This window comes from Ornithodoros turicata, chromosome 10 (genome assembly GCF_037126465.1).
Source record: "Ornithodoros turicata isolate Travis chromosome 10, ASM3712646v1, whole genome shotgun sequence".
Lineage (NCBI taxonomy): Eukaryota > Metazoa > Arthropoda > Arachnida > Ixodida > Argasidae > Ornithodoros > Ornithodoros turicata.
In genome coordinates this window covers 24,492,547-24,517,619 of record NC_088210.1, presented here as the reverse complement: position 1 = coordinate 24,517,619, position 25,073 = coordinate 24,492,547, and the positions used below count along the sequence as shown (strand labels likewise).

The 25,073-nt window shown below is 44.8% G+C and overlaps 1 protein-coding gene across 17 annotated transcripts in view; it reads left to right on the top strand.

Annotated features, from left to right (window-relative positions):
* LOC135371154 (RNA-binding protein Musashi homolog Rbp6-like) overlaps positions 1–25,073 on the top strand; it is a 344,111-nt gene that overhangs the window by 180,655 nt on the left and 138,383 nt on the right. For all 17 annotated transcript variants that reach the window (XM_064605199.1, XM_064605200.1, XM_064605198.1 and 14 more), the window contains one exon: positions 20,703–20,795. In XM_064605199.1, coding sequence (XP_064461269.1) covers positions 20,703–20,795 — 93 coding nt within the window. The remainder of the gene's footprint in view (positions 1–20,702; positions 20,796–25,073) is intronic.

Sequence of the window (25,073 nt, the reverse complement as noted above, 5' to 3'; positions counted from 1 at the left end):
CTCGCACGCAGCCATATACCTAGTATATGCAACAGCACAGTTGTTAGATCTATCTCGCTGCACTAATACATAGCGGGGAACAACTTTTTGTCTCTGAACTGTGAATTGCATGATGAGTGTGATGCTTGTTGGAAATACCATTTCCGCCTATCGTATTGTTTTGTCTTGTCCTCTTTCTATAGACGAGAGGTGATGTGTTAAGGTGACAGGCATTTTTCACCATTTAGTTGGGCGGATTCTTCAGTGTATATCACATTAGAGGAAAGTTGTTGAAACGTAGTTTGCTCGATCAACTTCTTGCGCGTGCGAACGGAAAATTGAGACAGATCACTCGATATTCTACTTCTTTCTATTCTTTTTTTTAGGGTTGGGTGAGGGGGAATCATTAAGTAGCACTGCGAAAGATATCTTGATGTTCACTAATGGAAGAAGACTACTCGGGGAAACTCTTCAAGCCATGAAGATTCGCTTGCTTGTTCTTTGTTTTTGTTCTTCTTCTTATTTTTCGTTTTTCTTTTTCATGCTATCGATATACTACCTGCATTAATTTGGTTCTCAAAGTCTCTGGCAAAAAATACTGCTAAAGTGACCATTTTGGCGTTCCTTCGGAACTTTTTTTTTGTCGTCACGAATAAAACTTCACGACGTTCTGTAATATAGTTATTTATCCAACCAACCAATATTGCCTCTGTACACGAAAAATTGCATGTAGGTTACTTTAAGTGTAATTTCCCGCTTGGTAAATGAAAATAAGAAATAAGAAAAAACGCCGTAAAGCGGACTTTCCCGCATGTACGCTCATGATAAGGGGAAGCACGCTTCTGAGGAGAACGACTCTCACGCTCGCACGTGTGTGGTCGATGGCTGATTGATTGATTGATTTTTAAAAGAATGGCTAATGTGTGTGCGTATCGCGCTTGTTCATTCATTCACATTTAATCGGTACGCGATATCCTTGTATATTTATGTTAAATTTGAATTGCGGTATCCCCAATCTTCATCATCATCATCAAAAACAGCTGTTGTTTTGTTGAATTTCGGTACTGCCGCGCCAAAGCCATTCACTGTCTAACAAAAAGGAAGAGAAATTCAGAAAACTGTAAAATCGAAAAAAAAAAAAAAAACAAGAACAAAAGACAGCTTGATAATGCACCGAATTCTCAGTTTTCCTAGTTACACATTACGATACCTGCGTATATGCGACGGTCGTATACGGCTGGTTTGAATAGTTTCCCATTTATTGAGAAATCCTGATATTTGTTTTTTAATTTCTATCGAAAGCAGTATAGATACTTAGAGCCTTGTGTTTTCTGGTTGAATCCGGTAAAACTTTTTCACCTGAGTTGCATCATCATCATTTGGGGTAAAACCCGAAAAAATTCGAAACAGTATATACTTGCCAGTGTGATAATTCAGCCACCGGTACCGGGGAGTGAAGAACGCTAAGCACCGCGAAGTCGTCACAGCCGCTCGGCATCTAGTGTTCATTTGTGGTCGAGGAGAGTTTTTCTATGTTCCATCCGGTACCGCCCGATTTTACTCTACATATTGTACGTCTCCTGAAGCAAAATCCGATGTTTGCCCTCCTGATTCTTAAAAAAAAGCTTAAAACCCGAAAAATCGAGAGTCCGCGTCTCAACCGGATGCAGAAACCATCCAGCGTCGTAACCGTCGACACATTTTTGTTTGAAAAACGTCCTCCAGCTAAGCCAACGGGCTTACCCAACTCAGCTAAGCCAACGGGCTTAGCCCTGGAAAATGTGAGGTTCTTCGCACACTTTTTCGACCCGATTTCTCTTGGCTGAGCCTCGTCAATTTATTCTCATTCTGACGGTGGGCCGCGTCTCGCAACAGCTTCATCCTTTCGCTCACGTACCACGCATTTAGCGGCATTTTTGGCTTCGTTTTAACGCAGCCCCGGACGTTTTATACCTCGCATTATTTTTACCTTGCAAACGTCCGACTTTCTCATACAAGGGCCTGAAGGAAAATGGGAACGCGTTCATGAAGGTGCCTTCTTGGCTTGCTTCCCTAATGCCCCTCCATTTAGCTCGTAAGCCCACTTTAAATCAAGCGAAAACGCGAGCGCGCGCGCGGAAGATATGGTTAAAAGAACGCAGCCCGAAATCGCGTGGTACAGCGTCAAGGAAAATATGCCTCGAAGTGGGAGGTTGTGGCAGGCATTTAGTTTATTAAACTTACTAGCGGTGACGAAAAAAAAGAAAAGAAAGAAACGACAAACGAAAATACTTCAATTTTTTTTCTTGCTCAGCGTTGCAGCCGCGTCGTTGTGTGAAGTGTAGGACGCGAACGCGATATGCCTTATCGTACATTTTTAGTACAAGGTATATGTTGTCTATGTATACAAGCTAAAAACGTAGCTGCTCTCATTTCGTACCTTGGTTTTCCATACAGCGATTTCGGGCAAAATTCGAATTAACTGGTGAGCTATGGCGGTGTGCCTGCGCCACTCGTAACAAAACGAACATCAGCAACTTTATTTTGATGATGGTTGAGGTGTTTCATCTCCACAGGCGGTACTTTACCCCCATTCATGTAACACGAAGAACGTTATGTTCGACAATTATCCTCAACAAGCACTATGATCAAGTAACAAAACAACGTGACGGTATAGTGCTTGTACAATATACATGTCGAACGTACGTGTCGAACGTATGATATCTCAAGGCAGGATGGAGGGAACTTCTTGTCAGTCCTCCCCCTGTATTTTATATCAGTGGAACACTATCATTGAGAATGCCGCATTCGATGCCTCTCACTTCTTCGAGGGTGTACAAAAAAGGCAACCAGGTAAAGCTCCCTCTCAATATGTAATACGATGTCTTTGGGAGTTTTTATTTATTTATTTATTTTCACGTGTAAGGGCGTGGGCCTCGACATCGACACGTAGGTGAAGCCATGAATACATGCATCCAATAACCCTCCATTGTTCGACCTTCCTACAAAAGCGCCGTGCCCGTTATGGGCGGGATAGAAAGCGGCGCCCATGATCCACGTCCTTGTTAGGGATAGTGTCCTCGTCCAGATATCACGAATGTATCACAGGGATGGTTCGCGTTATCCTGACATATCGGCATATTTCTCTGTCGCTGTGTCTCCTATCTCGCAGAAGAGAAGGCGGGGGGGGGGGGGGGAGTTTGAAAAAAGGCGAGCCAGGTTTAAAAAAAAAAAGACGAAAAGACTCTCTCTTGCATGAGCGAAAGAAAAATGTCGCGAAATAGGACGGAAATTTCGCTGATACGGACGCGGCGCTGTCGTTCTTGTTTCGGTCTCGTTGGCTGTCAATTCAGGCAATGAATTATGGGAAACTCGTTCATTATTTATCTGCCTTGCGAGGGTGGAGTCCTCCTTCTTTAGGGAGATAACTAGAGTGTTTTCCTTTGTTCGCAAGTGGTATCAATCAGAGTGTGTTTGAAGAATGACACGTCGCTGTTCGAAGACAATGTGTTTCGCGCATGGCTGATTTGCTGTTCTCATGGGTTTCGGTTTGTGTTCCGCAGCCGTTCCCCAGGTAGTGCGGGGTACAGGAAAGAAACTGGGGTCCTCTTTCTTAAAGCGGCATCCTTCACACGCTTTAGTACTGTTCCTTCTCTGTTCTTTCTTTCTTTCTTTCTTTCTCTTTTTTACTGTTCGCTATATACCATTGTCTAGATGGTGTCTTCTCGTGTGAATATGGAATATATAATATCTTCTACGTTCTTTAGTTTATTCGTTTTGCGTAGTTTTTTCGGCTTATTTTTCTTCTTGTATTACAGGCTCTTGGATTATAGAAAACGCGCGGTGTGTGGTGTATATATTTTTCCTTCGTAGCACTAGCAACGTTAACCATGACAAGGGACACATTGAACAAAGTATACTATAGTCATGGTCAACCAGAGAACGGCACGTTCAAACCCGCCCAATGCTTGTTCCTATTGGCGGCAATAGCTAGCTAATCGCTCTGCGTCGCGGCAAATAGTGTGGCGACACCGAAACTACAAGTAAGAACCCTACAGGTGACGTGGCGCTCCAGTATAATTCCTCCTGTGGAGGAACTCTCTTTAGAACTACATTTCGTTCTGTTCTTAGGTTTATTGGGGGAAACAGCGACTAAGTTGGTCAGACTAACAGATGTAGTATCAACGAGCGCTTACGCGAACATTTTTTTTTAACTTAGGAAATACTAATTGCAAATTCTGAACCAGGCAGGCATGTGTGCTCTTGCTCCGGCTGGGTCCAGGGTCGGTCTCAATGCCGCGTTTGTCATTGTGTTTAAAAGATGACTCGCCCTGCATTGCCTGACCTTCTCTTCCTTACGCAGTGGGCCTTTCATGATGGTTTGAACAAATTTTCGATGCTGGTTTCAAATCTGATCCATTTGTGTTTGTTTTTGTCTCCGTTTTGTAAGACGCGGGACAGACATAAAATGGCGAAAACATGTTTGGCCCGGTCGATTTGCTAAGCTGATCAGATGGAACTCTGCTAAGGCAACGAACGTGGGTTTACTGTGGCTTAGAAGAGCAACAACAACATCGTCTCACCAAGATCTCATTGCCATATGACGCAATCTGTTTGTGTTACTTCTCCATTATTTTGCATAGCTGCATGTTTCTAAGCCAATATCGATAGAGTGCGCGGCTTTGCGCTTTTAATCTTTTTAGTACACTTCCCCGATGCCAGGGGGCGCCTGTTCTTGGCGGCTCTTCTTGTGCGAGATTTTAATTAAGGCACATCCTGAACCGCGCGTTTGCTTTGCTTGCGCTCCTTTTTCTCCCTTGCCTTTTTGCCTCCGTCCTAAGACATTGCATTTCCGTTTACTTTTTTACTTCATTCACCGGCTTCCGACTGGGCGGAACCGTTCTTATCTTTAATCTCAGATGCGCCTGCGGGTTATCAAATGCGTGGAAAGGACAGACACTATATACCTTTTAAACAATGGGGTGGGAGCGGGGCATTTTCATGTTGGATGGTTTTCTGGAAGCAGCGTTTACACAGTGACCAACTAAAGTGGCATGAATTGATTTTACGATAAAAGAGGAGGAGTACTTTGTTTACTGCCCCTCTGCCAACAATGTGGCGCGCGCTCTCTGTAAAAGAGCGCTGACATTGGCACCTGTGTTTCGTGACTGCTATCCCCCACACGCGCGCCCCGCGGTGTTAATTTAAAGCTTGCCTTTATATTTGTCTTGAGGCTCCGACGGGAGGTGGGTATGCGGCGGCAGCGCTCGGTTCTTTTGTTCGTCGTCTGCTTCCCTTTTTATGATGTTTTCGCATTCTTTTTGTTTTCCCGGGTGTGTCCTTCTGCTTTCGGTTTCTCCGGAGGCCCCCTTCTCGTGTTGTGGTGAGAGATTTACGACGGTGGCTTGAAGTTATGGTGCGGAAATGTGGACGGTATTGAGGTGGTTGTTCTTGTTTGTACCTTTATATTGAGGTTGCTCTTTTTGTTATCAAGCTCGTTGACGCGGACTTAATTCTAGCGTTGTAAGCTGTACGTTTAACGTATGAGAAATTGAGAAAAATTAAACGACGAGCCTTAAGAGAAAGGGCAATTAGAGGAAGGGGCCAGTGTGCAGCGATGCAGAGCGGTTCGCTGGGGACGGTGGAAATTTGTGCTTGCGAGAAAGAATGGATAAAGCAGGTGAATGTGCTCTCTATAGCTCTCAGTGTCTTTTAACGTTAAAGGGAGTTGGTGGCTTCCACACTCTAAAAACAGAACTTCACCGCATAGCACGCTGTGCGTCAACTATTGCTACGAATGATAGTGTTATCGCTTCCAATTCGAAGTGAGAGGGGGCGTACGCCTTTTTGTGTCAATTTGGATATATGATAATTCACACAAAAAGGCGTACGCCCCCTCTCTCTTCGAATTGGAAGCGATAACACTATCATTCGTAGCAATGGTTGGCGCACAGCTTGCTATGCGGTGAAGTTCTGTTTTTAGAGTGCATAGCGAATAACTGTTTTAGAATAAAATGCGTGCAGTTCTTCAAATTCTTTCTTCTTTTAACTTTCTTCCTTCTTTTAGCATTCATTATAATTGCCGACTGACTAAATCGTGGTGTTCTAATCATTATGGTACGCAGAACTTATCATTTCCCGAAAATAACGTTACTGATTGATTGTTGTGTTGGTCCAGATATAAAAAATATGGAGATGTCTTGGAGACGCCTCGCTCCTAGTCATTTTCCAAGAGGCCCCATATATTGTAATGCCCTCTACAGGAAGTTTTTGGTGCCAATCAATTGAATTGAATTCTGGGTCTGGGTATATGGAGATGTCAGTGACAATGCCGGGTCAGGCTACTCCATGCAGTACTCGTGATTGGAGAAGAAAGTACAAAAACCAACCACAAAGGTTACCAAGAGGCATTACAAAAAAGAAAAGGAAAAGAAGGAGAAAACCATACAAAAGAAAAACAAAACAAAACAAGCAGGGTCCACCTGATGAATGAGTCTAGTAAATTAAATAAGAGTTTAAATGAAGGTAGACTAAATACTAAAGACATAAGAGGGTGTCGAGAAGGTCACATGATTTACTATTACAGCTTACCCACGTTACTGTTACAGCACGGGGAACTACACGTGACCTGCGTCTGGGCGCTGATAATGAATTACCTTTGATCGCAGCAGTTACACTCAAATACGGCAGCTGAAACATTTTGTGCGCAATCCAGTTTGCTTTGCGTGTTTTCTTCTCTATATCCTGAGCAATTACGTCTTTTAGTGAACCAATGAATGAGAAGGCAACACTGAAGTATAAAGTACTTTATATGTCGCGAATTATCATTTGGAATATAAAGTACTTTGACACGCATCACAGATCCCGACGACTCCTTATCCAGCGCTTTCATTACTCTCCTCTACTTATCCTCTTTTCCGGATGAGCAGAAAAAGATGAATGTCATGCCTTGCTATCATTTTGTAACGGTCGCGAGCTCCTCTTCTATCGACACTTTGTTTGCAGTACCTCTCACTAAAAACCCTGTTTTACATCCTTCACGACATGCAGAGCGTGCATGCGAACAAAGAAGAAGGCGATTGATTAGCAGCCTTCGCGCGAGCAAAAATTTATTTTTATTTATTCATGTTATTTTATTTTTTTGTCCCGAGTGCCACACTCATTCTAAGATGACGCGAAGGACACCGGCTAACGACGAGTAATTAAGAGGAGAAGAGGGGGGATATGTCTCGATTCTTTTTTTTTTTTTTTTTTGTCATCATGCCACGGGTGTTCGATATCTCACTGGGGTCGAGTGCCGTCTATTGTTTTCAGGTTACGTGGAAGCTGTTGTAATTTACGCGTAGCGTATCGTAGTTATATTATTTCACGACTGCAAACCTTTATTTTGGTGTCAGATAGTATTTCAACTGGTTACTCCACTGCAGAGATAAGAAAATATTATTTGCGATCAATAACTATCGTTAAAACTCAAAAAACGCGCGTGATCGTTGAAATACAATGCGGAAATTTGCCCATTTTTTAAATCTCTGTTGCTTTTCTTGGGGCACTTCAATGCAGACGGGTAACGTTCATCAGGAAAGGTACATAGTACACGGTTTCATGTGAGAGCAAATGCCCACCATAGACTATTTATTTCAGTGCGATGAAAATCATGATCCTAATTTGCGACCCCCCCCCCCCCGTCTCCCGCTCCTTCCTGCTGTCCTCTCATCTGTCCACATCTGTAGCTACAGTTGCTTCGCGGCGATACTGACAATGGCGATAAGTGCATGAAAGGAATCATTCTACTATTGCATAGTTATAGAGACCGTGAAAGCAGCAAAGATAAACCCTCATATTTGCGGAGTATATTAGGACTAATTGTAATAACCGAAGCGAGCGTTGGCGGCATCAATTGGTATAGCACATACAAAGGGCAAAGTCAAGTCTGCGTATTACATGTTCTTTACTGGCAAATCCCGCGCAGGTACACTCTTAGAAATGAACTTCACCGCATAGCACGCTCCTAACCAACCATCATCTCGTTGTCTGCCCTCATTTGTTGAAAACGGGAGGCGTATACGCCTTTTTTGTGATAATTATGAACAGCATAAGTGTCACACGAAAAGGCGTACGCCTCCCATTTTCAACAAATCAGGGCAGATAACGATATCATTCGAGATGGTGGTTGGCTCGGGGCGTGCTATGCGGTGAAGTTCATTTTTAAGAGGGTAAAATACCTACACTGTTAAGACAGAAATTCACCACATAGCACGCTCCTAGCCAACCATCATTCCGAATGATATCATTCTGTGCATTGATTTGTTGAAAATGAGAGGAGGCGCCCATCTGGGACAGATTATATTGTCCCAGATTGGCGCCTCCCGCCTGTTTTGAACAAATCATGACACAGAATGATATCATTCGGTATGATTTGTTGGTTAGGAGCGTGCTATTTGGTGAAGTCCTGTTTCAACAGTGTAGCCTAACCTACACTCTTAAAAATGAACTTCACCGCACAGCACCCTCCTGGCCAACCATCGTCTCGAACGATATCGTTATTTGCCCTGATTTGTTGAAAACGGGAGGTGTACGCCTTTTTTGTGACAATTATGAACAGCATAAGTGTCACAAAAAAGGCGTACGCCTCCCGTTTTCAACAAATCAGGGCAGATAACGATATCATTTGGGATGATGGTTGGCTAGGAGCGTGCTATGCGGTGAAGTTCATTTTTAAGAGTGTACCCTGGCATCCTCTTTACCGCGTCAGTGAGTTGGAAACGGAAATAAATCAGATGGAACCGTCACCGATTCTTCAAAAATGGACACATCCCGCTCGTCAGCGTCGTGCGGTGCGGTGACGTACGTGCTGACTTTGGAATATTACGCAGGCGCTAGTTTTTGAGGCTGAGGAGTGCTCCTTCCGGCTGCTGGTCGTCAAGGGGAGGCCTGGCAGGCGTGACTGACAGCCACTCGATTTGCATGAACGACTTCCGGCCAAAGCACTCCCCCCTTTAAGGGGCTTTTATAAGGCCGTAACCCACAAAACGACGCATGATAACAATGTGTGCCTTTGTGAAGCGTGACGATGACGCGTCGGTTTCCTGCTGTCGTTTCCGCGTGATTATTGTACGGTCGCAATTGGCATTGCTTTTTAATTGGGCGCTTTGAAATTATTGACTGCGAAGAGCACCCGTGCACACTCGAACAACAGAACCTCGCCGCATATCATCGCTATCGCGTTATCACCCTTGATTTGTGCCACTCTTAAAACGAAACTTCACCACATGGCAACGGTGAAGGCCAACCATTGCACAGAATGATATCGTTATCGCCCCCGATTTGTGAAAAACGCTGGATGTATGGCTTTTTGTGACAATTAAAGTAACCACATAAATGTCACAAAAAGGTGTACGTCTCCCGTTTTTAACTAGTCAGGGGACAGAACGATGTCATTTGGAGTGGCGGTTGGTTAAGTGCGTGCCATGCGGTGAAGTTCTGGTTTAAGAGAGGAAAGCAAGGGGGCGTACGCCCCCTTTGTAACAGTAAACCTAACTGCTTAAGCATCACCGAAGGGCGTAGGCAACCAAGGCAAGGCGTGGTTGGCTAGGAGCATGCTATGCGGTGAAGTTATGTTTTAAGAGTGTGAAACCTATATTTCTCCCCAAAACACCTGGCACCTGACATGGCGTGGACTATTTCCAGCGCTTCAAGCATACAATGAAAAGCATTCCCATAGATCACCTGTGACCTAACTTCCGAACGGGTTTGCTCCGGCATGCCCCGAGAGCCCGGAAGCCGCCCTAGTCGGCGCACTGACCATCTGAACCTCTTTACGTTGCTGTTCTGCGTTATCCTCGTAAACATTTCGTGCTTGAAGAAGGGACTCAGCGAGGCCTTGGGCTATAGTGTCCACTGTGCGCTGAGGATTTGCGCCATTTCTTCCTCTTTTTTTTTTCTGTCGTCCGTTTCGGCGACGAAAGCTCGGCAAATATAGCCCCCCTCCCCCCCCCTCCTTCCTTTACTTCATGTCATGTAAGGAACATTGGACATAGAAACAAGAGCGCCCCATTTCCTTCTCGGGTCGCTGTTTGACGTAGAGCTCTCTTCTTCCATTCCCCCTCTTTGCTGGATGGTCAAAAAGCACAATCAAACGGACATGTATCTTGTGACATGCTGCTTTTTCCTACATAGTCGTTTACTTCGCTGACACAAGCGGCAGAAAATCAGCCAGCGGGCGCCATTATTCTCCATTGTAGGTAGAGAAAAGGAAAGCAGAAGACAAAAATAATGACAAATGCTACTGGACGCTGTCGGTGTATGACGCGGCCGAGATTCCAGGGTGGAGGGATACGGTGTTTAATCATTTTGTCCTACCGAAGAAAATCGCATTGTGCTTCCATTGTTTCTTGACCCTTGCTCTCTGGCTTTGACGTTCCTTGCTGTTCCTGCGTTTGACTAGTTGGGACATTGGTCGCTGTTTTTTTTTGTTTTTTTTTTTTTTTGTGCCTCGAGAAAGGACTCCCTTTTTTTTTCTTCTTCTTCTTTCGGCTTTGCCTCTCGGTGTCGTTCTTGTTTTCTGACACGTTAGGAAACTTGGATGCGAAAAATGACCGGTCCGATAAGATCCTGCTGCGCTATAAAGCTTCACTCTTGATTAGAAGAGAACCGACAAATGTGGGGCTAGTACCAAAGCGGGGCAATATACTGAAATTGTCAGTGCGTGGGGGGGGGGGGGGGGTTAGTTTCTTTTTTTGTGTGTTCATATATGAGAAATGAAGTACCTGCCAACCACCACCATGTTCTTAAACTCTCAGTACGTTGTACAGTCTGGACAAATATGCACTGACAACAGCAAAAAAAAAAAAAGAAAAAAGAAAAAGAAGAAAGCTGAAGAAAAACTGCAGAACAGACCTGCTAAACCAGAAGTCCACTCGAATGCACGTAAATATGCCTCAATCAGCATAAATGCCAAGGTTAATAAATATTACGCGATAGACGTGAATTTCGTTGTCTTGCCGCTGATCCACGGACTGAGGTAGGGTCCCGCTGCGTCAGCGAGGTAATCATGACATCACTATTCGAAATTTAAATGTTGCTGCCGTTGTTTTGCCGCTGATCAGAGTTATACGTTACAGCTATACGGTGTGCCGCAGTCGCGGCGTACGAGCCTCGCTGCTTGATCCTTCACCCGAGGCCCAACCCCACCTGTATGGAACGCCGTTCAGAAAACGCAGCCGAGGATCCCCGGAACCACGAAAGGACTGAAAAGGAACGCTTTTAGCGCAGTCTCCTCGAGCACCATGTAGAAACATTCTTTGGGCCGTTTGCGGATGAACATTGACGGATTGCCATTTTGTGCCGGACGCAGCCGAGCGCAGCGCCGCCGTGCCATTTACGGCGTGCGTAGGTGCATGGTAGCGGCTTCCTCGCCGTCGAGCTTTCGCCGTCTCTCCGAGCACTATCTCGTTGGAACAGCCTGGCGCGGCGCGAATCCCCAGGGACCGCAGTCCTTGTAGCTCAGGGACCGTCTGGGATCTGCCCTTAAAACTTCGGTGCGAGCAGCCAGATGCTGTATCAAGGGCGTAACGATGGGGCTCGTTCACTGCTGTCGATTTGGGATGCACTCTCTGGGACGAATTCTTCACCCGCTAGTCGGAAAGGAAAATGTCACGGTGGTCTGCTTGTTCCATTAGGGCCAGCTACGAAGCTGTGTCCGTTTGGAACTGGTGGGGGGAAATGATGGGCCGTTTTCTGCGTCATTTCGCGTCTAGTGCAAGCGGGTTACGAAAACAAGGAGGGGCGGAATTGAAATGCGTCGCGTCAACATTTTTGTATTCGTTCTGGTTTTATTATTCCCTACCGCGTTTAATTTTTTTTTCGGGTTGGTATTTTCCAGTCTGGAAACAGAGCTTCCCCACGTAGCACGCTGAAGGTTAACCATTGCACAGAGTGATATCGTTATAAGTCCTGATTTGTAGAAAGCGCGCGGCGTACGCCTTTTTGTGACAATTAACATAACCGTATGAGTTCCACTAGAAGGCGTACGCCCCCAATTTTCAACAAATCAAGGGAGATAACGATATCGGTCGGGATGCTGGTTAGCTACGGTCGTGTTCACCTTAAGAAGGAAAATAAAGTAGTCCGTCAACTCTGAAAATATTACTGCACCGTAGATAGGATGGCTGGGCGCAGAGAGGTCACGCTCTCTCCCTGCGCCAGATAATGTAATCCATCATACTCACTCTGCTTCCGTATTGGCTGTTAAGACTGGCCGCATGACACTACGCTGCAGTAGAAAGTGCGCTCCACTACTGATGGCGCATGGTGGCGCTGCAGTACTGTAGAAGTGTTTTTTTTTTGTTTTTTTTTTCGCGTGGAAAATATTTTCGCGTTTTCGAACAAAGCTGGTTTGAGGAGTGATTCGCGAGAACTTAAATTCGCGACAGAGGTTTAAGGGAGTGCTTTGCTCTTGCATATCGTGCCGCGGTCAATACTCTGGCATATTTCGGCACGTACTAAGACATCCGTTGTTCATGGGGATGGCGGCGTTCTAGGTCAATCTCTTTCTTCTCCTCACAGACATGACGGGGGGGGGGGAGGCCCTGTACAATGGCCTTTAGGGACCCTGCAGGAGGCCATAGTACTGGCCGTGTGCAGGTCAGCCAATTCATTTCAGCAGTTCTCATTCATTATCACTCAGGGCACTAAACAGTTCGGTTGATTCGGTACTATTATACAAGCTGGTTTTGAGAAGGCGGGGAAAGCTATATCGCGGCTTCGTGGTACGTTTGTAGGAGTAACAAAAGCGTGATCAATTTTCATGTCTTTACATCTTGCCTGATGGGATAAAACAACCTTCCGCGGCTTGCTTAAACTACCTACGCTGCATGGAGTAGAAAGGGTCAAGGTAGCCACGGTATAGCGTCGAGCGCGGCACGATTTTCGCCCTCATCTGGCCAGAGTTATTCGCGGGAACTTAAATGCGCGATTTTGGAAGAATGCGCGAAAAACGCGAAAAATAATTTCGCGCGAAAAAACCCACTTCTACAGTATATCTCAGGGCCCGCTAATGGGTCTCTCTATCTCCAACGGCGTATGCAGTTGACGGACTAAATTTCTTTTCCTTCTTAAGTTGAACACGACTATAGGAGCTTGCCATGCGATGAAGTTTTCTCATCTTCACCCCTTCACCTTCGTTTTTTTTTTCTTTTTTCAGTAGGCATGACTATGCCCATCCGCGTTTGGCCTATATCGACATTACCTCCCCCCCCCCCTCTGTTTTAAAAGTGTTATAACAAGGCAATACACTCTAGCTTCTCATATATCAACTGTGCCGACATAGCGTTACGAATATTTATCAGCATACGAGCTGTACAGGCACCATTGAGATTGGAAATGTTCTTTAGGTTCACTCTCCGACTCCGGTGAAGCCCACTTGGACAAGCATCGTTCATTCGAGCTGAGATTCTCCAGGCAGTTCTGATGCTAACGGACAGCTTGATCTTATCTTTACTGGAACTTCGTGTATGCGTTGACTTGGGCGGCTGATGCTTTATTCATGGACGCCGGGCTCTATGTGTCGCATTTTCTTGGGCAACCAGGCCGAACGTGAAAGGCTATACCAGTATAAGGGGAGGGGGGAAATCTCACCCTATGGAGTCTATGGAGGACTTTCGTCGTCCCCGCCAGGATTCCCTTTCGCGGGGACGGTGGATATCCCTAACGCACTCCACTGATAGGGCCCCGAGTGTGTGTTCCCGGTTCTTGGGTTTGGGGGGGGGGGGGGGGTATGAAGATTTATTAAAGCAAGAAAAAGAAAGGTCGGCCAGGCAAAGATCGCCTTGCTATTCAAAGAAAGAAAGAAAAAAACGAAGGAAGGAAGGCAGGAAACAAGAAGAAAAATACTGAAAAATCACACACACGATCACAAGTCGTTGACCAGGTTCGAAGCGTGGAAAAAGCAGAGAAGCGCAGTGGTGACGGCCATTGCGATTGATTTGGGTACACTCTTAAAAACTGAACTTCACCGCATAGCACGCTCTGCGCCAACCATTGCCAAGGATGATAGGGTTATCGCTTCTGATTCGACGAGAGAGGGGGGCGGACGCCTTCCCGTGTCAATTTGGATACATGATAATTGACACAAAAAGGCGTCCGCCCCCCCCCCCTCCCTCGTCGAATCAGAAGCGATAACCCTATCATTCGCGGCAATGGTTGGCGCAGACCGTGCTATGCGGTGAAGTTCAGTTTTTAAGAGGTCGAGTTCTTCGCTTATCACTATAGAGAGCGGATGTTTAGGCACTGACGGGTAGCGCTCTTCGTCGCATAAATCGTTCTAGGCCAATCGACCTTCAGAATAATATCGTTTTATCTTCCGATTGGAGGTAAAGTTGGTACATAAAAAGGTGTGCGCCCCCTTTCTCAGCTTATCGGGAGACAGAGCGATATCATCCGCGATGATGATTGGCATACTGCGTGCTATGCGGCCAAGAGCGGTTCCTGTTAGTGCCTAAAAAATCGTTGTCTATACTTGTTGTTGTTTTTAAGTGTTCAGAGTGTTCACTTATCACTCTGCGTTTTACGGCCAAACCTGCACAACACTTCTGTGCGTTTATCCGAGGTTATTATCAAAACGGGCGTACACAGCCGTGAAGGATTGTGTAAAAGGCTTGTCTTTTACAGCGTGATTTGATACTTAACTTTGTGAGCATTGCCGTATCTCCTAATGTTTATTATCCGGGTTTCAGTGTATCAGCATAGCGCACGCACCTTTAAAAGATAGCTTCACCGCATAACATACCTCTAGCCAACCATCATCCCCAGTGCGTCGCCCTCTCCCATGACTAGTTGAAAACGGAGGGCGTACGCCTTTTTTGACACTGATGCAGTTGTGTTAATTGTCACAAAAAGACGTACTCCACGCGCTTTCACAAACCAGTACTGATAACAGTGTCATTCTCTACACTTTTAAAACAGAACTCCATCACATAACACGCTGAAGGCCAACCCGTGCACAGAAGTATACCGTTATCGCACCGGTTTCGTGGAAAGCGCAGGTTGTGTAAATCATGATCACGGTGTGTGTCATCTCGAATGATATCGTCATCTTCCCTGATTTGTTGAAAACGGGAGGCGTAAGCCTTTTTTTTGTGACAATTATGGACATCATATGTGTCACAAGATGTCGTACGCCTCCCGTATCAACAAATCAGGGCAGATAACGATATCATTCGAGGTGATGGTTGGCTAGGAGCGTGTTATGCGGTGAAGTTCATTTCTAAGAGTGTTCTTTTCCATAAACACGCCATAAATATGCGACACCGCCATTGTGAAAAAGAAAGGTCATTCTTTAGCGTGATAGCCTCCCTTCCTCAACAGTCTTGCTGAAGACAGTTTTCTATCTCAACCCCCTTCCGTAACGCAATGCACCTCTCGGCTTCCATGGCAGCGTCTTATGTGTGCCACACAATATCCCCCCCCGTCGTCCCTCCCGGTTTCCTTCCGAGCGCCGACATGAAGCCGGTCTGCCGCGCCAGCCGATATGGCAACACGTTTCCAGCATTCTCACCTAATTGCTGGCTCGTATGACACACGCGACTGACTGCCTACCTCACAATCTCGCTGGCTGGCACGCAGTCTGGTATGCTCCTTCGGACGTCTCTCTCTTCGACTATCTGTCCGCCCCGTGGACAGGCAAGAGCTCCTGCTGGCAGCATAAAAATGGCGTGGGCCAGCAAAAACACGTTGCACAGAAGCAGAAACCGCTTGACAGGCGCATTCCGGGTTTCGTACGCCGTTCGGCGCTTGTCTTTCCTGGTTGCCGCGCACATCGAAACCCGGCATGCCTCACGCGTTTCGAATTCCGCCGCCGTGCGCTTTTCCCTAATCCCGTTTTCCCTATTTTTCCTCCCGTATTTCTATACGCATTTACTTCTTCTTCTTCTTCTTCAAACAATGGTGTGCGGAATCGTACGGCAATATAAATAATGAGAACGCGAAAGTTGCTCGCACACGAAGGTGTGCTTGCGTGTGATGGCATCGCTGCTTGTAAACAAGAAGGGAGCGGCCTTATTACGAGAATAACGAAAGGGGGGTTTGTCTTGGCGGGAGTGCATTTTCCCGTAAGCTGGTGTACATATCGACTCTGCGGGCTTCCGCATTGGTGGCGTCTATTTATTTATTTGTTTTTCCTAGTACGTCGTTAGGATAATTGGGTGCGTCGGGGGCTTCTATACATTTTATACTATAGGATGGAGCGATCTTCTTTTGCGGGAAAAGGGTGTGCTTCCTGCGCACTCTTTGATGATACCTGTCACCAGGCTATTTTTATTGCATTCAAAATCCCGCTTTTCTGTTTTTTCTTTTTTTTTTTCGTTTTTTTATGAGTAGTACGCGTGGTGCCGTTTCGAATGTACCCTGCGCGAGTAACGTGGAATCCCTAAAGAAATTGGCGGTGTTTTAGCATCGCAGCCAAACCAACGTAGCTTTGCGTATACGTGTTGCTGATATATTCTGGGCGATTTTTCTTTTTGATGTTCGCATTTATTGCATTTTATTTCTTGTGCCTGGACATGAGGGATCCAAGCGCAAAAGGCCAATGGTTTGACAAGCCACGTAGATTTTATGACGAAATATAGATATATATTGAATATTAAAAATATTGAATAGATATCGGATATTAATGCGTAATGAATACGTAACATAATAGTAAAAAATATAATATTGCAAGAATTCAGTCAATATTTATTCGCTATTAGGCAGTCTAGTCGTCTGCCTGGACAGAAACGGTGTTTTATGACATAATATTGATGTCGGATATTAATTAAGACATAATAAATGCGTAACATAATAACAAAAAATGCAATAATACGTAAACTCCGTCAATATTTATTCCCTATTAGGAAATCTATAGTCGTCTGCTTGGACAGAAGCGATATTTATGACGAAATATTGATATCGGATAATTGACGGTAATATGATAACGACGATAAGGATAATGACGTAAGGAATTATAAACGTTATAGCTCACAACCACAGCGATCATACATATCTGATCGAACATTAATTTAACGTACATCTAAATTAAAGCTTATCTAAGTTCATTTTTAAGCGCTTTGCAGCGCTTTATCTAAGCCTGTATGTCGTATCTAAATTGACACGGAGTGACATGTACCATGCACTGACTCGAAAACTCTATGTGCAGCAACCCTTTTCATTCCGCATTTTTCCGCGACCTCATCCTATAGCCAGATACTAGGGGTCAGTTTGTGGCATACGTGCTATAGCCCGTTTCACATCCGCTTCTGAGGTTCTCTTCGGAAATATCGTTTTATGTAAGCTCGTGCCCTCTGCAAGGGAACCGGAAGGAAGGCATTTAAACGTGCCTCTCCCCTGAATAGAACGGCATATCTGTCCAACATTCTCCACTGGGAGCTCGCTTTAGCCTTTCAACTTTATACTGTCGTATCGCATTATACATAAAGCGCTTGGCTTCGTCGGCGTATATTGATAGATACTCCCTCGCAGCTGCTACTGCGCTTTCTGTCTTTTTTATTCGTACATAAGGTTTTTTTTTTCTCCGCAAGCGGCGTTAGATTTTAATTCGTCGTTTATTTTTTATTTTGCCCGGGTTGGCGCATTAGAAATGACGGTGAACACTTCTCTTCGCTTCGATTACGTGAAATCGCTCTCAGCGTAACATCTAGCTGATTCCTACTCTTCAGCAGCGGAGACGCCTCATTGCGCCCTTAAATTTATATTGAAAGAAAAAAGACTGGTGGCATTATATTTTGCGCTATCTGCAAGGCGTTTTCAATTCTAACTCTTTCGATACACTAATGCTCAGATGTGTGGCAGCTGTTAACCGTTTCAGTTTCGAACAATTTCTTCCCACCGTTTCGAAGTATATATATACAGTATGTGTGGCGGTGCCTTATTGGGTGAGAGAGAGGTATTGAACTGTTTTTTTTTTATTCGCCTTATTGTTATATAAGCGGCAAATGTGTTTTAAAATATATAAGGAGATAAACCAGGAGAGCAAAACCTTTTTTTTTTTTTTTTTCGAGGGAAGGCTCTTATGACTAAGCGTTCCTCAGTTGTATCACTTAAGTGCACCTTTCTCAACAGCTATGTTCGATGTTAATGAAGCAACATATCGTCGAGAGAGAATCTTTCAAAGTGGATGTTTAAGGGCCCCACAGTTGAGCACAGACAAAAGCTCGTAATAATGCCATAGCATCGGCGGGGTATATAGTACGTGGCAGCATGGGCCGCGCTTAGCTGTGCTCGGCCGAGCGTGCCCTAAGAACTAAGGTGCAGCTCGGTGATTTTGGCTGGAAGTAATTGATGCAACGGAGGATAATAATACATCGATGAAAATCCTTTGTATGAAACGATAATGTCCTCTGGCCCAGGACAAGATACTGCGCGTGCGCTTTTTTTGCTTTTGCTTTTGTTCTCGTAACTTTCCGGGCGTCATAAAGGCGGAGTCCTATATATGCGAGTTTTCTTCCATTCGTTGCTTCGATAATTACACCGTCGCTAGCGACCTACTCCTGAGAAAGCTCTTTCTCTCTGAGTAGCCAGTGAAGTGTAATACAGTTAAAGGAGGCACTAAAGTGAAAAAAAAAAAAAAAAAAATTCCACCTCGCGCATTGAAAGATGCCATTAGCTTGACACCAATACAAAAGAAATGAGATTCATGCGTTCATCAATCAATCAATCATTCATTCGATCATCCGTTACTTTGTCCATTCATCGTGGGAGACCATTTGAGGAGACCTAGTGACAAGGCGTTCCGTAGTGCCGCGCTCCTGCCGCGCAGTGAAGTTTCTCGTCAGGATGTGTTTATTACTCAGATAGGTAATACAGCGGAGGAAAGTGAAGAAAGCAACGAGCGTCCAGAATAGTTATGATATGCAGGAAATCAAACAGTGAAGCGTTCTTTAATATTCACAAGCTTTCATGTACTAGTCTGCATTTCTTCGGGTGTGAGGAACACACATGAAGAAATTTAGACTACACTCTTAAAAATGAACTTCACCGCATAGCACGCTCCTAGCCAACCATTATCTCAAATGATATCGTTATCTGCCCTGATTTGTTGAAAACACGGGGCGCACGCCTTTTCTGTGACAATTATGAACAGCATAAGTGTCACAGAAATGGCGTACCCCCCCCCCCCCCCGTTTTCAACAAATCAGGGCAGATAACGATGTCATTCGAGCTAATGGTTCGCTAGGAGCGTGCTATGAGGTGAAGTTCATTTTTAAGAGTCTACTACATGAAAGCTTGTGAAAGGAGGCTTCACTGTTGAATTTCCTGCAAGGCAGACATGTCTACATTGAGACAGTCACGATCGGATAAACCTAGGGAAACCAGTAAACATGCGCGACCACGCGCATGCACCCATCCTCGTTGTCTTCAAATAAGCACATTTAAATTGGAATGCCTTTATTCACAGCTCGCATGTAGTACTCTCGCCCACTCGAAAACAATAGGTCATCGCCAGACAAGGCATTATCCAATGTGAAAGGGATGCTGCCAGTGAGTCTGTCGACACCACAATTAACTGCATTTATCGGGGGCGAGTTTTCTGAACTCATCCGTGGAGGTTATTAGCGTGAACACATTACTTCCCGTACACGCACCAACGGAATGCACGAATGTACGCGCGTGGATCCAAACCCACGTACCGTATATCGGTACCGCAATAGACACGCCCAGTTCAGTCCTGGACCAACGTGCGCGCTGTTGTGTTGGTGAGGGTACGAATTGAAGGTTCTTTCCCCTCCCGTTAATGTCCTTCGTGAGGCCCTGACGGTGTTCCTTGTTCTCGGCGCAGAGAACGAATTGGACATGCACCGCGACGAGATACATTCATTAACAGAGATCTTTACTCCTCTGATGAATGTGGGCAGCGTACTTCGTTGCGTCGGTAATACTAATGAAGTGAAGGAATATCTGGTCTGATATGCCGCTTGTATATGCGTGGTGGTCCTGTTTAGTGTATCGATTGTGCCACTCGTATACCTAAAGTTTTATTTGTGTGTTTTACTGAGATCTGGGAATGCCGTGAGACAGTACGATGACGAGGGCAAGCCGCCACTGATAAAATAGCATGGGCCGACAGTGCTCATGTCGCGACGTATACATGCCGTTTTCACCGCTTCCGGTTTGGTGCCAAAACTACATCCGGTTTCATAGCTGACACGCTCTGCGTCAACCAGTGTGCCGATTGATGCAGTTATCGCTTATGATTTGAGGAGAGAGAGAGGGGTTCGTATACGCCTTTTTGTGGCAATTCAAATTGCCACAAAAAGGCATACGCCTCCCGTTTCCAACGAATCAGGAAAGCGAAAGATATAATGCTGCATAACGGCTGGTTCCGAACGTCCTTAGTCGCGGAAGGACCGGAAGTCTTCGTGGCACCGGAAGTTGTGGCGGGGGCTTGTTTATGTTTACCTGAAAATGTTATGTATTGACATATTTTCTTACCTCGCTTCTTTTATGTATTGTTTCAAAGCCCCTTAATAATACCTTTTAACGTTATTTTTGTTCGTGTTTTAGTTCTATGCCCTGTTTGTATACTTGATGTCCACCGTCATGTAGACTGCTGCTGCGTTTTCAACCTAGTGCAAGGTTTATGTCCTCCTCTTGCTTGTAACTCGGGTATACGTATACTACTATTTCTGCTACACGCGCGTTTCGAAGTATCTTGACGATGCGATTTTTTATTTATACCGACATTTTCGTTCCAGATGGTCACTCGAACCAAGAAAGTTTTCGTCGGTGGTCTCTCTGCGCCAACGACGCTCGAAGACGTCAAAAACTATTTCCAGCAATTCGGAAGGGTAAGTCTAATTGATTGTGAGGAGATCAGTGTAGGGACGTTAGTCGTGAAGGGTAAATCTTGCACAACAACAACAAACAAATGAAGTGATGAATTTGCGAATACGGAAAATACGGAAAATAGGACATAACGAAATTTAAGGAATATTTATATTTATATAATTAATTTCAGGAATCCAATAAGGAAATTTGTCACTTCAATTTGTGGCTTTCTATACCCCTGTGCACTCAGTATGTGATATGAAATGCTGAGGTGATGAGTCAATAACGAACCAAGTCCTTGGTATGACGTAAAGTAACGCATGCCACGTGACCTTCATCTGGGTGTCCCAACAGGACCCCGCATGATGTTATTACACAAGGCACAAAAGTCACAGTATGAATCGAGTTCAGATAAGTCGTATGTAAAGGAGACAAGTATCGCTTATAGAGCTAAGGAATGAAAACATCCTTGTACGTTTACATGTACTTTTACATGTTTTACGTTCACATGTACTGTTGGGGTTAGCTAAAATCGCATTCAGTACTTCGCCGTCCCATGTTACCTTGGTTGCACTTGAAAGTGTTTTGCCAATATTGTACGTGAAGGTGGACCATGTGCAGCACGTGTTTATTACTCGAAATAAATAATCTCGCATCAATACTTGAGATGCGATACACCTCGGAGTGCCGATTTTAGACAGCCGTGTCCCCTACTTACTTGCACTTTACGTTATTTGATAGTACGGATTAGTAATTCTTACCAACCCACCACAACATAGCGTTATTGAAAAAGAAAAATATGAACGTGTTAGTCCACTACAATATAAAATCGTATATGTGGTGTGTATTACTTCGACAACGAGTACTGTATACCAACAACCAGACTCGAGTGGTTGTGAAATTTGCGCGTTTTAATGCGCGTTCATTTATTCTTTCCTAACTAGGTTATCGCCCGCAAAGCAATGAGCAAACTCTAAGACTACGTCTTTATGTTAGACTGGAAGGTGGGATTCAGAAAACGTGGCAAATAACAATCTTTTTACAGATATATATATAAAGCAGCTCTTGAAACTGTAAAGAACCTGTCACATTGTATACTTCCCCACTTCGCTAAACAGCGTTTCAGTCCAGCAGCAGCGAGACCTTTCTACACATCCGAACAAGTTCCTCAGAGCTTCCTCAGACTGTTGACGTGTGTGTGTGTGTGCTTGCTTCCGGGACGCAGCCTTTCCTCCGCGCGCGACTCAAAATTGCCGTGGGTGGAATGTGCAAGTGAGCAAATACAATAACGCTCTTGCGTTTGTTCAGTGCCGCGTGATGATTTTGCTCACATGTTGTAGACGCGCGTGACTGTTGACAGTACAGTTCATTTTCGGTACCTGCGCTCAAAGATAACATTCTATACGTTCGCAAAAGGCAGGGCAGAGCCCCGAAATTTACCGCTGAAGGAAGCGCTCGCGTGTTCAAGGGGGTCGCGTTGTCTATTCTACAGTGCGGTCATGTTTTTGCGAATAGGTCATATCGTTCAGGCTATGTTGTCCAAGTATCCATGCAGGTACCGAGAGGCATAGTATCTTCACATATGACAATTTGCGACAATTGACGTAACTACATATGTGTCGCCTTGTGCAGTGCATTGAGGGCCATCGGTGTATTTATCGGTCATTTCAACTATTACCTCACTTACTGGACTCATTAATTAGTCGGACCCTGCTCGCTCTTTTTTATGCCTCTTTGTCATCTAGGGGTTGGTTTTTCTACTCTATTTCTATTCACGTGTTATGGAGTTCACATCTCAATATCTTTTTTTTTTTTTTTCAATCAACCACTTTCTCGTTTTGCACAAATCAGTGATTCGATACCATACCTCAGTGCATGTGTGTTAATATATGTGTAGGATGGCGATGAAGGAGATGAGACATACACAATGCACACACGCACACATGACAGAACAGGTGAGATACTGCACGTGCAGAAGCGCCGTATCGACGGGACGATGGTTGGCTAGGAGCCTGTTACGCGGTGAAGCTCTGTTGTAAGAGTGTTGAACGGAAAAGGCAGATAAACAAACTAGAGGGGGAAGTAGGAACGACTGTTCTGAAAAGAAAGCTTCGTGACTGCTACTGGATCTCGACCATTACAGAGTACTTTTTTTTTTACACCTTTAGGGTGTGAGTGTATTGTGGCACACACCTTTGCGGTGTAAGTTTTGTGCATGATGTAAAACCCCGAGACTAGGGAACACGAAGGGACAGACACAAACACGAAGTCTGAGACTTCTTGTTTGTGTCTGTCCCTTCGTGTTCCCTAGTCTCGGGGTTTTACATCGTGCATCATCTTCACCAGCTCGCTTGCTTCCTAGCCTTTTTTTTTTTTTTTTTTTTTCATTGTAAGTTTCGTGCCACACAGAAGGCTGTTTTGTAAAAACGCCCTTCTAAATTGAGTTTTTACTACAAAAAGCACCATTGCAAAGAAGATATTCTAAAGAATACATAATTTCCGGGCGGTGTATTCCATATAAAACACTGTTTCAGGCGGATGTTTTGCAAATACCTTTTTCAACACCTTTGCTTCTAAGCGTGCGGAATAAAACAGGGGTTTATTTACAAAAGGGAGGAAAAAGTTGAAAGGAGTTAAAAATATTACATGTACAAAACACGTAACTGTCATATTTTCATCCACTTTCTCTTTTCATTTAGTCTTTATCGAGCGCTGATTATTTCCCGTTATTCACTTATTATTTAGCATATGGAAAGTATAACACGCGAGGCTTTTAATAGATATAAGCCGTATGCCATCCAGTCCAATACCTTAGGAACGCTTCCCAGGCCATGCACCCCTTCAATTTAGAACGTGCCCGATGGAGTTGAACTGTGGCAATGGAGTGCAGCTGTGATGCTGTGTCTGCTTTTTTATTGTTTAGTTTTGAATGTCGTTGTAGACGGGGCGTGTCCAGACCACCGGCAGTGGTACTACCCGTTCGAGACGGCAGCAGCGGGATGGCCTGGATCTCTTCTTTACGGCGAATCTGTCATGGTTGTGTGTCTAAATTTCGTGACCCCTCGAAGGAGACGGGGTGTATCGGCCTCCGTACTTGCTCGGTGAGGGTGACTGTATACACTCTTAGTAATGAACATCGCCGCATAGCACGCTCCTAGTCAACCATCATCTCGCATGATATCGTTATCGGATCTGATTTGTTGAAAACGGGCGGCGTAGGCCTTTTTTGTGGCCCTTATGCGGTTCATAATTGTCGCAAAAAAAAAGAAAAAAAAAGGGTGTACGCCTCCTGTTTTCAACAAATCAGGGCATATAACGATATCAGTCGGGACGATGGTTGGCTAGGAGCGTGTACTATGCGGTGAAGTTCTGTTTTTAGAGTGTAGATATTAACACTGAATTAAAATAGATTAAATAAAATATCCTAATTAATAAAATAATGTAAAACAATGTAATGATACTAAGATACTGTAAAATAATATAATAATAAAATAATATCAAATAAAATATTGAATTGGATTGAATATCAACGATGTCTGCAGCCTGCAGGCCGCATGTGTGAACGCAGAACAGCCTGAACCCGCCGTAATGGTTCTGCGCCCTGATAAAGACGCTGCCAAGTCGGCAGCCGGTCACGCGTTGTTGCCACCATGACTGCGTCTTCCGTGAAGGTAGATTCAGGTATGCGATTGATGGTTACGAGACGCAGGGCGTCTGTTCTAAATAAAGATTGGTTACATAATTTGGTCCGGAATCAAAACGTTGTATTGGCGCCAAGCTACTCACTGTAACGGAAAAGCAAAGTTGCGGAGCACAAATTTAGCGCAGGTGTAAATTTCTGGCGCGCCTCTTTGAAGGACCGAATTTGGTTCGGTCTCTTCGCAGGGTAGGAGACTCGTAGCGCGACCTCTTTCTTATACCGCGATTCGTTTCGGAGCTTTTGTGTTGATTGCCCAACGGGGGAATCGGATACGCTCATTTCACGGCGAATTTCTTGCGTGGAATAAACGTAAGGTATTCGAACAGGATTCCGTTCCTTACAAGGGAGTAATATCTGTCGATAGGAATAAGATGTCGGCGGGGAAAGGAGCATATACGTGAAATTGTGCCTGTGTGATCGTGCTGCGAACTGTTAGAACTTCACCGCATAACACGGTCCTATACTCTTAGAAATTAACTTCACCGCCTAGCACGCTCCTTGCCAACCATCATATCGAATGACATCGTTATGTGCCCTGATTTGTTGAAAACATGAGACGTACGCCTTTGTTGTGACAATTATGAACAGCATAAGTGGC